At 43.7% G+C, this 15181-nt stretch overlaps 2 protein-coding genes across 15 annotated transcripts in view; one reads left to right on the plus strand and one right to left on the minus strand.

Moving 5' to 3' along the window:
* The window catches only part of LOC115072426, a 6353-nt gene extending 1512 nt beyond the window's left edge, over window positions 1-4841 (minus strand). The window contains exons 1-3 of the mRNA XM_029569586.1: window positions 4607-4841; window positions 1212-1323; window positions 79-847 (exon numbers count right to left, since the gene is read on the minus strand). Coding sequence (XP_029425446.1) covers window positions 79-811 — 733 coding nt within the window. The 5' untranslated portion in view covers window positions 812-847; window positions 1212-1323; window positions 4607-4841. The remainder of the gene's footprint in view (window positions 1-78; window positions 848-1211; window positions 1324-4606) is intronic.
* The window catches only part of Ica1 (islet cell autoantigen 1), a 157953-nt gene continuing 146576 nt past the window's right edge, over window positions 3805-15181 (plus strand). Inside the window, exons 1-2 of one of the 14 annotated variants that reach the window (XM_029569578.1) lie at window positions 4787-4889; window positions 5367-5380. Coding sequence is in view for 6 of the 14 variants with exons in the window: in XM_029569585.1 (XP_029425445.1) it covers window positions 4425-4582 (158 nt within the window). In the remaining 8 variants the exon portion in view is untranslated. Of the gene's footprint in view, window positions 4583-4768; window positions 4890-4926; window positions 5381-15181 lie in introns of those variants that run through there. The other 13 variants (XM_029569576.1, XM_029569585.1, XM_029569583.1 and 10 more) reach the window with 13 other exon arrangements.

Raw genomic sequence — 15181 nt, forward strand, 5'->3', positions numbered from 1 at the left:
TTTGGTTGCCCTTCTGGGCGGATAGGCATTGCAACTGGTGTTCAGCAGATAGGCATTGCAACTGGCATTCTCTTTCACCTGGGGACCTGGTCGATGTGGCCAGGAGGATCTTAGCAAAGTCACAGGTCTGCTTGGCACTGGCAGTGGCGGCGACCTGGGCCTGCTTGTCCTCAGGACTCTCTTGATGATTGTAGACTTTCTCAGCCACTTCCAGAAGCTCTGGCAGGGTTTTATCTGCCAGTCTGTCCAATTTCTGCAATTTGTGCCTAATATCAGTTGCAGACTGGTTCATGAATGCCAGGATCACTGCATTCTTATTCTCAGGTGCTTCTGGGTCCATTGGAGTATAGGTATGGAACGCCTCAAGGATCCTTTCTAGGAATGCTGCGGGTGATTCTGCTCTCCTTTGCTGCACACCACTAATCTTGGCCAGATTGGTGGGATGCCTTGCGGCCACCTGGAAACCCCCCATTAGAGTCTGGCGGTAGATCCAGAGCCTCTCCTTACCTTCAGCCACTCTGAAGTCCCAATTCGGCCTAACCAGGGGAAAGGCTTCATCTATCAGGGCCTGATTGGTGGTGGGATTCCCATCCACCCCAGGGACCAGCTTGCAGGCTTCAACCAGGATCCGGTCTCTTTCTTTAGTGGTGAACAGGACCTGCAAAAGCTGCTGCATATCATCCCAAGTGGGCTGGTAGGTAAACAAAACAGATTCTAGCAAATCAATTAGACCTTGGTGCTTTTCAGGGAATTTAGCTGTCTGCAGCTTCCAGTTGTAGAGGTCGCTAGTTGCAAATGGCCAATACTGCATCTGTTGGTCCTCTGCTTCAGTGAGCAGCACCACAGCCTGGAGGGGAAGGACAGTAGAGTCTGCCACCAGCCATGGCTGCCCCCTTTGGACCCTCCTCCGTGTTTGGGGAGGGTGTTCTCCCACCTCCTGGGGTGGGGCTGCCTCTGCCTCCCCCGGGGTGTCCTGAGACTCTGCTTGTGGGACAGGCTGATGGGGGGTGGCTCAAGCAGAAGTTCTTCCCCTGTGCCTCCTTGCAAGACAGGGTAGAGAAGGGCAGAGGGTCTGGTTTCATTTCTCTGCCGCTCATCTCACGCAGGGTGAGGACGGTCGGCTTTGGGCCAGTGGGGGTAGGAGGAAGGAATGGCTTTAACCATTTTGGAGGCTCCTCCACCATAATCTGCAAAGTCATGATGTAAGGGACCTGATCAGGGTGTTCTGGACGGCCATAAATTATATCCTTTACTCTGTAGATGGTTGGCAGGTCGAATGTCCCCTCTTCAGGCCAACCAGCCCCAAAGGTCGGCCATTCATTCCTGCAAAACATAAAGAGCTTCCTTTTCTTTTCCTAACCCCAGGCTATCACCCTGGGCTTTGAACTCTGAGAAGTGATCCTGGAAAAGGCTAAGAGGAGTTACTTGGTTCTGTCCCATCTCTTCTAACGCAGTAAGAGTCACAAACAAAAAGCACAAACACACAGAAAAACAACACATGGTTAGTTGGTGCCTTAAACTGAAAATAGGGCGATGGCCTCTTGCCTCCTGGCAGGCATGACCCGTTCCGTACTTCCAAATTTACCAAGGGGATTCAATCCCCACCAGGTGGGTCTGGGACATCTCCCGAGTCCCACAGCCTGGGGCCTTATAGTGCGTCCACCTAGACCTCCAACAGGCAATCTCAAACTGGGCCCAAAAATCAGATGTGCGTAAATACAAAAGACACAAAGACAAGAGACACTCACCGATCGGATCAGGCAGACTCAGCACTCTGGGGTCCTGTGGGGGGGGGGTCTTTGGGATCCCGGACGAGCCCCCAAATGTTGTGCCCAGAGAACGGACCCCCAAGAATAACCACGGAATCCAGAGGGCATGCAAGAACAAAGACTCTTTATTCGGGCTTAAGCTCGGGCTCTCAGACCTTAGTAACGCACCATTGCTGAGAGCCCTAATTGCAGGGGGAGGAAGCCTTTCATAGGTTTTAGACCAAGGCAGGAGGGGAATAACAGAGTTACACCTTGATTGGTCCAAGGAGCCTGCTCGCGTGCCAACGGGGAGGAAGTCTTTCATAGGTTTTAGACCAAGGCAGGAGGGGAATAACAGAGTTACACCTTGATTGGTCCAAGGAGCCTGCTCGCGTGCCAACACAGTTTTGAATTGATTGGTTACAAGGGATGCAGTCCTAGGAGTTTTTCATTGGTGGGTGCTATCCTCAGAGCTATGGAATGTGCTGACTGTTATCTGTGAGGCCGGGAGTTTTTCATTGGTGGGTGCTATCCTCAGAGCTATGGAATGTGCTGTTATCTGTGAGGCCAGAAGTCTCTGTTCTTACCTTATAAGGCTGCTATATGCCTGGGCCTGCTTGATCTATAGCCTCCTGGGGTGGGGGTAGTAGGTGGAGATTACGACATGCCTGGACAGGTCCAGGCTTGCCTGAAGCAACTAGTCAAAATGGGGTCAGTGCAGTTTGTCCTCTCAGCCTAGCAATCAAGCAGTTTACAGAAGCGAGAAAGAGCCATTATTCCTAAAGAGGGGCAGGGGTCTCAGGAGTCCAGGGCAGGGGGCCACAGAGGAGGGTTTCACACATACTGTGCTGAAAGAATAAGCAGGAATTGTTTCTTTCCTCAAATATTATCCTAAGTGTTAGGGCAGAATGAAGAAAAGTCATTTAAAGGCAGGCATGTAAATTAATCCTATAATCCCTGTCTCAAAGTCAAAGAAAGAAAGAATCATTTAAGGTTTCCTCTTAAATTCTCTGGGAGTTCAGGGAATTTTCTATCACAATGGCCAGGCGGTTTTCACTTTCAGACACTATCTTTGAAGGCACTTAAAGGTGCCTTTGTGATAGGCTGGATGCTGGAATTAAAGACATGGTTTCTACTTTAGCCTTTAAAATGGTGAAAGGAAATGGGCATTACATTAGTGGGCTCTCACTCACTTTCCCCCCAGTACTTATGTTCCAATGATCTGTACTAAGGGGGACACTTTCGATGCACCAGAGGGTCTATTGGCTCTCTTCTAACAAATGTATCAGCCTCAAAACCATCCCTTGATGAATGGTGTTTTTGTGTTTCCATGTAACTACCAAATCATTACTAGTGCCAGGTGTGGTAGAGCACTCAGGAGGCAGAGGCAGGCAGATCTCTGTGAGTTCAAGTCCAGCCTGGTCTACATAGTGAGTTCCAGGTTAGCTGGGGCTACAGGGAGACCTTATCTCAAATAAAAAAATTTAAAAAAACAAACAAAAACAAAACAACAAAACACTACTAGTAGGATGAACAATAGTCAGGTGATATATTCTTTTCCTGGGGGAACTTTAGAGGTGATGTATTCCAAAAAACACTACTAGTAGGATGAACAATAGAGAGTCAGGTGATATATTCTTTTCCTGGGGGAACTTTAGAGGTGATGTATTCCTTTCCTGGGGAACTTTAGGGATGTCATATTCCTTTCTTGGTGCAGCTTTAGGGGTGATGTATTCCTTTCTTGATGCTTCAGTTCGTCTACTGAGTACAACCAGTATTAGAATAGCACAGCATTTTGTTCTGCTAAAAAACAATCTTGTTTTTATTTGCTTTGTGGTGCTAGGGGCCAATCCCATGGTTCTGTGTGTGCTAGGTAAGTGCTTTACCACTGAGTTACATTTTCAATCAAAATAATCTCTTTTAACCCCCATTCTGTTTTGAGATTAGATGAAGTCTCTTGGTTCAGACTACCCTAGGTTTAATCCTGGCTCTTTACCACTGAGCCATAGTCTCAGTCCCACCCAGCTTCCTTACAGCACTCTGAATGGTACCTTCAGCTGTAAAATTGGGATGATAATGTTACCTATAATGTCGGGTTGCTGTAAGGCATAGCTTTGCACCAGGGAGCACCCCATTCAAATTATCTGTGGGTTTCTGACTTGCTTGCATCATTTCTCAATAACTATCTTTCATTCCAGCCTGCTTGGACTGTCTTCAGCAGTGACCATTCAAGGAACTTTCTTATAGACACAGAACTAGAGATGGACCCTGGGATTCATACCAGGAAGCACTTTTTCCAACACTTTCTTCCTGTGATAGAAAGGTACTCCAGAAAGCAGGATTTGCTTCTTTCCTTGTGACAAAGGGTAAAAGTAGATGAAACATGGTGTCAAAGAGTTCAAGATACAGCTCTGGTATTTGGCCATGAAAAGCGTCTACCTATATAAACCCAGCTCTTTTTCTTAAGGCAGACTTTTTCCTTTATTTCCAAACTTGGTTTCCAGAAGCAGACCTCTAACTTTGGGGGGCACTTAACTCATGAGATCTGCGGTCCATTAAGGCCACCAGACTCTAAGGTGGAAAGAAGGAACATGAACTCCCTCACACAACATTCAGGGAACCCTGGTGCTTCTCAGCCTTGGCCACCCGTAGCTAGGTCATTGTGACGCAAACGCTATGGACACGTGGAACACCTGCAGGAAAGCAGGGGCGGGGTCACCTCGGGTGGCATGTCCATACGGTGGATACCCGCAGGAGATGGGGGTCACGGGAAGACCCCAGGGAGTACAGAGAGAGACACTAGCTCCCCCAACCCCCGATCCGCCCCTAACAAGGTGAGAGGACCGCCCCTGCCCTACCCGGATTCCGGGGGTCCTGCCGAGAGCGGTCGCCCTCGCTGTCCTCGCTGGGAGGGAGGCGGGGGCACCGGAGGAGGGGAGGGGAACTCTCCGGGCCGCCGCGCTGCGCTGCGGAGCTCACCGGCTCTGAGCTGCCATTCCGGCTGGCGGCGGCCGCTGCAGGAAGGACCGCTTCCTGCGCTCCCCGCCCCTTCCCTCGCCAGTGCTGACGCTGACGTCGGCGGAGGGAGCTGGAGGGACGCTCAGATCCCGTCGGGAGGCTTCTGGGGGCCGGGGCTCCGAGGTACCAGCCCTCCCGGGGCCTGGGCGGGGGCGCGTGGGGCGGGCTGCGTGCTGCAACGGGAAACGCCCGGCAGCCTGGGCGGTCGGGGGCGGCGAGCCAAGGCTGCCTCCGCTGCCCTCTGCGGGCTGTGGGTGACAGGCGGGTCACGTAGTCCGAGCCCCCATCCGGTTGCGGGAAACTCTCCAGCCCCTTCCCCTCCGGCGGATCCTTCCCGGGGCCCGGAGGTGTGGAGGATGCGCGCCGTGGGAGCGCCTGTCAGCCCCGGGTAGCGGGAGGGAAGCCCAGAGAGCACCTGCGCCCATACCCGCGGGCATCCGCACCCGCACCCGGCCTCCTTCCCCGAGGCTGCGGGCCTAGCACCCGAAGGTCCCTTCTGGGCAGGGACTTGCGTTCAGAGCTGACTTGTTGACAAGTTCACCTGCCACTGGGTCTGACATTTGCTTTTGCTCTTCCTCCCCTTGCTGGTCTTTGGCGGAGGCGGCTGAGAGCAGGTGGGTACCTTTTTATCTGGAGTGGTGCCAGGAGGCCTGAGGTTACCCCCGCGGGCTAGGAAGAGTCACTGAGCATGCCAGGTTTTGCAAACCCTGGCGCGCTCGTTTCTTTGGGTGTTGAGCTGCTGACTCCGCCTTTCCTGCCCCGTGGCTGTTACAGCTCCCGTTTCCTCTGAAAAGTAACATCCTGTCGTTCTGCCTGTCTTTCCCGAAAGCTTTCCGCTTAACTCCACCATTATCTTTTGGCTTGGAGTGTCCTGAAGCCTCTCAACTTCTCTTTGGAGCCTTTAAAGTTTCCTACCCATATGTTGGCAAATGGCATTAATTGCCTGTTTGGGGAAAATTAAGATTTAAAAAGAGAACTATGTTCTCTGTTTATAGATAGCATTGAAATATTATCATAGGAAGGGGATTTGTCCGGCAACCTGAGTGGCAGCCTTGGTACCTAAGATTTGGTAACTAAAAATTACCAGGACCTGGAAAAGACATCACCAGCAGGTTTGAGAATGCTGCTGAAAGGAGAAGGAAAGACACGGGGCATTTGTTGGCCTTTATGGTCCTATAAAGGATAAAGAATTGCAAACATGTTCGCTGTCTATTTCAGCAGTTTCCTCAGAACAATCTCAAATTGACTTCCGTGGTCCTCTGCCTGAGATTTGATACCTGAACTGTTCTAGAGTTGGGGAAGGAAGTAGGAAATGCTTATTAAATCCCCTCTCCAGATTCAATTTCATACCTTCTGTTTAACACACAACACAACACAACATGCACACACACTTTAAATTTCTTTTATCTCTTTTTTATTATGTCTATATATGTATGCACGGTGTGTGGACACATATGCCATGTTCTGCATGTGGTGGTTAGATAATGATTTTGCGCAGTTGGTTCTCACCTTCCACCATTATGTGGGTTCCCGGGCTGCAATTCTGGTTGCTAGCCTTGCTCCACAGCACATTTACCTGCCAAGCCATCCCATTGGCCCTCCACACACTTTTTAAAAAATTGCTTCTTAGTGAATTTTCAAATCAATGATTTTCTTTTATAGGCTTCAGTTTTTATTTTTATTGTTTTTTAATTTTATTTATTTTTTTAAAATTTTATGTGTATGAATGTGTTGCCTGCATGTATATAAGTGCACCCATGTTGTACAATGCCTGTAGAGGTCAGAAGAGGGCACTAGACTCCCTGGACCTGGAGTTACACACTGTTAGTTGCCATGTGGGTGTTCTTAACCGCTGAGCCATCTCTCCAGCCCCAGTTTTTATTTTTAAAAAACATCTTTGTAGAGAGTATCATAGGGGCAAAATGAGTTTATGATTCTTAGCTCTAATAAGTGTTTGCTCTTAGCCCAATGTATAACTTAATTTAATCAGATGCTATTTTCTAATTGTATTTTTTATTACTTAGGGCAATAGTTATAGTCTTACTAGAAATGATTCTTTAAACTGGGCAAGGCAGTGGCCCACACCTTTGATCCCAGCACTCAGAAGGCAGAGGTAGGTGGATCTCTGTGAGACTGAGAACAGGCTGGTTTGCATATTGTAGCTGGAGCTACAGGGAAATCCTTCCTAAAAAACAAAACAAAACAAAAACAAACAACAACAATAAAAAAGAATCTTAAGAAAACATTGCAACTAAACTAAACTACAGAGTGCTACTTGCCATAACTGGGCAAGCTAAGATTAAGTAACTGACCCTTGATCCTCCACCCAACATCACCGAACACTAAAGATAGGGACTGGTAATTGCCTGGGCAGGTGATTTTTATAGCCATTTCTCCTCTATTTGATACATTTGAGTGTCTGTTTGACTGCTTTCTCTAAGCATCTTTATTGCTTGTGTATATCTAAGCTTACGAAAAGTACATTAAAATTTAGTTACCCAATGGAAAATCTTCAACATGACTGCATTTTCAAGGTCTTTAATGAAACAAGTATATTCTTTTAGGGATAAGCAGCTTTATCAGAGGTAGGCAGGGTGTGGCAACTGTGGCACAGCCCAGTAAAGGAAACCATGTATTGAGCATGAACTCAAAGGCTGGAGAAACTTCCTATGGGAGAGGGTAGAAGCTAGCAGGCCACCAGGATGTTTTTTCACTGGTTGAGCCTGACAGCTGGAAGCCTAAGAAGAGGCAACAACATTATGATCAGCTCACTGGTCACTAGTGTCCATCTTTATCATCAAATATGAGAGACCTGTGGTCAAAATACTAACTGCATGTTTTAGTAGATTACAATTAATGAGACTTGACTCCCCTCCGCCGTCCCTATCCACAGTCTGCCTCCGTGGAGCCTCATACTCCATGGGTGATAGATTTGAAATTTTTTCCTCCTATTTTTCTTGATTCCCAATCAGTTATGTTTCATACTACAATCATAACTATTACCATGGAATAGCACAAAGAACACACAGACTTTGGATCCAAATTGGAGCAGGATAGGAACTTGTGATGAAATAGCTCCTGAAGGCACATTTGTTGAAAACATAGTCTTCAGTTCAGTTCTTCAAAGGTGGGGTTTGGAGAACTGATTGGATGATGAGGACTCTAACCTACTCCATGGATTAGTTTATTGATGGATTCATAATTTGATAGCACTATTGGAAGGTGGTAGATTTGATTAGAGAAAGTAAGCCAATGGAGGTCTGCCTTTAAAGAATGTATCATGCATCTGGCCCCTTTTCTGTTCCCTCTCCCTGCTTTCCCTTCCTCCTTTAAGTTGATTTTCTCAATCACAGTGATAAATGTTTAACACAGAACACAGCCACAATATGGGACTGGCTATGTGACCTTCAGCAGACTACTTAAGTTCCTATTTCCTTATCTGTAGAAAATGAATATCTACCTTGTGGGGTTACAATGGAGAATTATGCATACACACACAGAGACCACACACACACACACACACACACACACACACACACACACACAATCTTAGTGAATTAGGTTTGAGTGAAAGCAGTGAATTACTTTTTCACATGTTATGTATAAACATAGGTGCTGTTTGTACCAGAAAATGATGCTACTCCTTTACTTGTGATATGGAAGTACGTTCTGATTTGGTTTTGAATAATCAAGTTAGTTTTGTACCAGTACTAAGACGTTGAACTTTATAAAAAGTACTCTCTGATGTTGAGGAGTGCAATATATTATATAAGAACAAAGCAGAGGTTACTTGTTCCAATAGGGGTAGATCTTCCAAGTTCATGCCACTTAAATATGATCCATAAACTAGCACCCAACTTCTCCTGTGAGTTCATTAAAAATACAAAATCTTGCTGGGCTGGTCATTGCTGTGATCTGTAGACTTTAAAGCTGGGTAGGACTACTGATTAGTTTTCTCTCTTGGCAACTTCCATAGCATCTTCCTATATTATGAGAGCTAGTCTTCAGGGAGGAGGATTCCAGGTCAGTTCCAGCTCAAATTCTCCAAATCCTATACCCAAAGTGTGTGGTATATCAAGCAATAGGATCTTACTTTCAAATTTTGGGAAGTAATCAAGAGATATAGCAATAACCTATATTCTTATGGTAGTCTCTCAGACTCCCCTGACCAACAACTCAAAGGGAGGTTTCTCTTGCCTGGTAGTAGGATTTTTGTTAGACAAAAAGTAAGTAAGCCTATTGCATAATTACAACAGTTGACATGCCAGTGTGGATGAGGAAAATTTCACAAGGTCCCACCTCTACATGAAGAGCTACAGGCAATCATTGTTTGCTGAGGGAGGGAATCAGTTTCATCCAAGGACTAGCTACTTGATGGGTTATCCAATCCCAAGTGGTCAGGCATAATCCCATATACACATGAGCACCACTAAATGGACTCCATACATTTTAGATAGAAGATGATAGGTAGATAGATGATAGATAGATAGATAGATAGATAGATAGATAGATAGATAGATGATAGATAGATAGATGATAGATAATAGATGACTGTTAAACAGATGATGATAGATAATAGAAGATATAGATGATAGATGATAGATAGATAGATAGATAGATTGATTGATAGATGATAGATAGATAGATAGATGATAGACGATAGATGATAGATAGATGATTGATGATAGATAGATAGATAGATAGATGATAGATAGATAGATAGATAGATAGATAGATAGATAGATAGATAGATATCAAGGAAGAGGTCTTGAAGTTGAAAGGGAGTTGGGGGGCAAGGAAGGAGTTGGGGGAGGGAGAAGTTTGAGGGAGGATGATGTAAACAATGATCTCATTATGAAACTGTCAAAAATAAATTATTTTTAAAATGGAAAGTCTTAGCAAAAATAAAAAATTCTGACCCACTGAATACAAATCTACATTTTAGCAAGATTCCTAAGTGGTCTATACACTTTGGGAAGTACTGCTGTTCACTAGAATTTCTCAAAATTTAATGTCCCACAGAATATTTGAGAGTTTGTTAAATGTGGATTTCCAACCACACCTGCTGTTAACCCCTAAGGTCTTCCTCTGCTATTTGAAAGATAGTGTACCAGACTATTCAGTACAGTGCTCCAAAATGAGCATCTGTGTTCTTCTTAGGAGGTACTGTGATAAGTGTGGTCTTACTTATACTTATTGTATACAATCCTCTCTGAGATGATTTTTGCAATACCCATCTATCTAATGAGAAAATTAAAAATATAGGTATGATTTGCCCTGAGGAATGTATGTGGTAGAAGTGCTTCGGACTACCTATAAATTTTAGTTGCCAGTTCTCCCCGCTACTTCAGCATTCCAGTTAATATGGGAGTTTGTTGTTAAGTTTGGGCCTACAGGTAATTTTTACAAATAGTAATAAATGTGTTGAGGACAAAAATGACTATGGTAGAACATTTTATGCATGCTTTGAAAAGAAAGGCTTCCTTTTGTGGAACAGCAAGCCAGTTACTTATGTTAACCAGTTTTGAGCTTCATCATAAAATGAGGGTGATGTCAACTTGGCAATGTTATGAAGACTGAATTGGCAGTGGTACGGGTGAATCATATATGAATTGGCAGTTCCTCAATTAATGTTAATTTCTTATGCTATTGGAAACCCACTGAGAGAGAAATAGTTCAAAAGAGCTGGGGAAGAAATGATGCTCTGTATTGCTTATGATAAGAGTCTCATGTACTCCTGCTAAGTCAGATGACATCACTGACTAAATCAGAGAAGTGACTCATATTCATATTAGATATGAAGAGGATACACTGAAGATGGAGTAACAGAACTTAGAGCCTGACCAAGAGATGAGAGAGACGTCCAACTCTGAACTTGGACCACTCAATGGATTTTAGTGTCGGTAGCTAGCTTACTAGTATTCAACTAGTATTTGTTGTAAATATACCATGTACCATGCACTGTGCTAAATTCTGGGAATTCTTACAATAAGAGCCAGAGCCTACCCTCCTCTGTAGGAGACTGCAATCTAGTAAAAGACAAAGATGACTCAGCTAGCAATTACCTTTCAGCAAAGCAAGAAAGGGATAGAGAGGGGCACAGTGGGGGGGGGGGACAAAGGCACAAAGGCACCCCATTTATAGGAAAGATAGCCCAAGAAAACCTGAGGAGGTTTCTGAGGGCGGTGTCCCTTGCCTTGAGCCTCCAAAGACCTATAGGATTTCAGTAGATCCTTAAACATTTGCAGTGAGAGAGTGTTCCAGGCGATAATCCACCTGTAGGAAGGCACAGAGGGGTGCAGATAATGCTGGCAGACAGTCCTTTTGTTCCTAGATATGCTCTGCCACTTGGAATGTCCTCCCTCCCTCAGTTCTATAGATAAGGACATGAATAGTGATTTAGAGGGTTTAAGTAGCCTGTTTGGCCTTGAGCAAATGTGATAATCTGTGAGTTAGGAGGATTAAATATCTGAAGCAGTTGTGAAAGTGTTCCGGGTATCAGTAGAAAATACAGGCCTGATATTAAAAAGGCATTAGAATTAGAGAACCCTGTAGGGTCAGCTTTGGAATATATTTAGCAAAAAATATATGAAATTAAGAGGATGATTGAAAATATATACAGTATATACAACCAAATATATACTATATATATACAGTTATATATAAGTTCTCAACTTGGGCCACTCAATGGCTTTAGTGCTGGAAGCTAGCATAGAGACTTTGTGGAAACGGAGAGAGGGAAATTTGGTTTTAAATGTACTGAATTTGAAGAGCTTAGGAAACATTTATGTGAACTCTCAGAAAAGTAGGGGATGTAAGGCAATGACAAAGAGCTTGATTTACATACATAAGACCCTGGGATTCAATCCCCAGTACTGCAAAGGAGGAGGAGGAGAAGGAAGATGACAGCGAGGAGGAGTCATCACTGGCATATGATTGAAGTATGGCCTGTGATTAAAGTATGGAAATGTGTGAAATCACCTACTTAGAACAAGTAAAAGATGTCATAAGACAGCCAAGGAGGAACTTTACAGGTACTGATGTTGGAGATGGGGGCACTGAGAAAGAGTTGCTATCAGGAAGTGTTAACAAGGAGAGTGTTTCCTGGGGAATCCAGGAAGGATCAATGATATAATGGAAGGGCAAGTTAAATGATGACTGGAGTTGGGCCCACGGTGAAAAACTTTCTCTGGTATGATAGAAAAAGGAATCATACTGTATGGGTTTAAACTCTGCCTCCAAATAGAAGGAAGAAGATGAGAACTGGAAATAGAGGTGGAAGAATGTGAGCAGAAAGCTGAAAGCAAGGGAAGTTGGTTAACTTGAAAGAGAAGGAATAATAAATGGCCAAAGGGAGTCAGGAGGGTAGGACCCATTCCTTCTAGTGAGAAGGTAGGGAACAAGCAGTGGTTATGGCCATGTTGTGGAATAGTTCTAAAGAAGTGAGCAGTGGGTCTGGGAGATGGCTCAGTGGTTAAGAACATATACTGCCCTTGCAGAGGGCCTGAGTGGTTCCCAGTACCCATGGCAAGTGGCTGGCTCACAACCATCTCTAACACTAGCTGCAAGAAATCTAATGACTTCCTTTGGATGTGGAGGCCTCTTCTGGCCTCCACAAGCACCTGTACTTGCACATACAACAGACACAGACATATACACATAATTAAAAATAAACTAAAATTTTTAAAAAAGAAAGAGTTGTTCCTTCTGCCCTCTTCAAACAGGCAGAGTTCCTTCAGTATACTTTGCCACTTGGAAAGCCTTTCCTCTGTCCAGTTGACCAACTTATAACTTTCAGAGAGAGCAGAAACTATGACAGAAGACGCCCAGTGAAAGTCCAAGGTCATGGTTTCCAGAGTGTATGGACTGCCTGTCATCATCATCCTGAGAAGCTTTCTCCCACCTGGGAGGCCAGGACTGGGGAGTCTTCTCATGCAATGCTCCTCAGTAGCCTTGCACCTTAGTAGTATCATAGTGAAGCCTACGTGTTGGTGCCAGGCTACTCGTCCGTCTGCTTCCTGCTTCTCTACTCCGCCCATTGACCTGGAGCCTTCATGTAACTTCCTTGTTTCCTATCTGGGCCAGCTCTGCCAGGTAAATACACATTGACCCTGCCTTTCCAGATCCCCATCAAAGCAACCTGCCTTTTGAGCTCTGGGCTTCGGTGCTATTTACTCTCATAAACTTACTCACTAAGAAAGTAGAAAGAACCTGGGAAAGATATCATTTATTGGTCCTCAAATAACATCAACTAAATGGCCCAGTAGAAGGAAGGATGACCATGTTAATAGGGGTGCATTGAAAATATTTTCTCTTATTTTGTTGCTAACAATAATGTCATTATTCTTTGCCCATAACCGCAAGTCACTTTAAACTCAAACAAGATTTAGTTGCCACAGTTCAACTAAGGAAAGTCCTGGAATACATGCCATTCCCAAAGAAAGGAGCTATGGTGGCTCGTCCACAGGACCTGTGCACAGCATTGACATTCTGTAAACCGCACACTGGTGTCTGTTTACTTCAGCAATCTGAGTCTAATAAAAGAGGCTTCCTGTGTGTGTGAGCCTCATTTCCCTTATCCCTGAAAAGAGGAGGCTGGACTAAATGATCTGTATACTCTCTGTAGCTCTCACGAGCAACTACAGTCACAGACACAACTTGATCATTTCATTAAGAGGCTTTCAGTGATTGAGCTTTCAGGGAAAACTAGCATCTGCCTTCATCCTCTGCTTGTGTGAGGTGCCATATCATTGTTGCCCCTTCATTCACATTCTTGTTCCCCTTTCACACTATACTATTAACTTTTCTTTTTTTGTATAAGAAATATATATATATATCATATATATATATATATATATATAAACAGATATGGAGATTTAGCTTACCATTTTACTTTTTTCCCTAATAGTACTGGTGATTGAACCTTAGTCCCTCCCACGTGCTAGGCATTCACTTTATTGTTGAGCTACACATCCCAGTTCATTCCTTACTTTTTAAAAATATTTTATTATTTTTATTATGTGTATGCGTGTATTGCCTGCATGTATGAAAGTGCACCTGTGTCGTGCAATGTCCGCGGAGGTCAGAAGAGGGTGTCGGATCCCCTAGAACTGGAGTTATGGACAGTTGTCGGCTGCCATGTGGGTGCTGGGGTCTGAACCCCGGTCTTCTGCAAGAACATTCAGTGTTCTTAACTGCTGAGCCACCTCTCTAGCCCTCATTCCTTACTTTTTATTTTGAGAAAGGTTTTCACTTTGTAACCAGGCAACTCTTGAACTTGCAGTCCTTCTGCTGCAGCCTCTCAAATCGCTGTGATTGTAAGCATATCTGTTCGTTTTTAATGATCTTTTAGTAACCTGTTCACTTTATCATTCATGAATCTTATTTGAAACAAATAACACATTTTATACATAGACTGGACCTTTTAGAACAACTTATTAAAGGGTAGAGTGCAGGCTGGAGAGATGACTCAGTTTTTAAGAGCACTGACTGCTCTTACAGAAGACCCAGATTTGGTTCTTAGCTCCCACATGTTGGCTAACAGCAATCAGTAACCCCAGTTCCAGGGGATCCTATGACCTCTCCTGACCTCCAAGTGCATACACATGGTGCCCTTATATACATGTAGTCAAAGCACTCGTACACATAAAATAAAAATAAGCAAAACATTTTTCTCTTTTTTAAAAATTTATTTTTAGTTAATAACCACATGATTATAAAAAGCATTTCATTACAGCTTTAACATATTCAGGAACACTTTCCAGAGCAAGGATACCTCTTTTTCAAAAGTGACTGTAAAGTTTTAGGTTCACAACTAATATAGTTATACAATATTGAACTCAGTATAAACCCTGTAAGTCATAAAGTTAAATGAGTTTTTAACCTTTAAAGAAGATCTCCATTTCATTTTAAAATAGGCTGTTTCCTACATTTTTAATGCTACTAACACTTAGATGTTTGCACATGTGTCTTTAATCTCTATGTATCTGATTATTACTAGTCACAGTCGGTTACACTTGGATCCTTGGCACCTTTTAATGAAGTGCATCTATTTTGCAGGTTAAGTCACTTAAAAATTCATACATATGATTTTGTGTTTTGTAATTATGTATATGGCCAAATAAAATCAGTGATTCTGGGAAGAAAACTGATTAAAGGTATTGTGTATTTAATATAGAATATTGGTAACCTAAGTAATATGATTAATTTCTAGATCTTCTGATTTTCCTAATGCCTTAGACCAAGGCTGTCTAACAGGTAGTCATAGATATGACTTAAAACATTCTAATTGTTATAAAATGTTTTTTAAACACTAAAAAGAAGTACATGCATTAGTTTGCTAATATATTTTATTTAATCCAATATATAAACAGCATTGTTTCAACATGAAATATAAAAACGTATGATAAAATATC

Source organism: Nannospalax galili, unplaced genomic scaffold (assembly GCF_000622305.1).
Source record: "Nannospalax galili isolate Female #2095 unplaced genomic scaffold, S.galili_v1.0 scaffold62, whole genome shotgun sequence".
In the NCBI taxonomy this organism is placed as follows: domain Eukaryota; kingdom Metazoa; phylum Chordata; class Mammalia; order Rodentia; family Spalacidae; genus Nannospalax; species Nannospalax galili.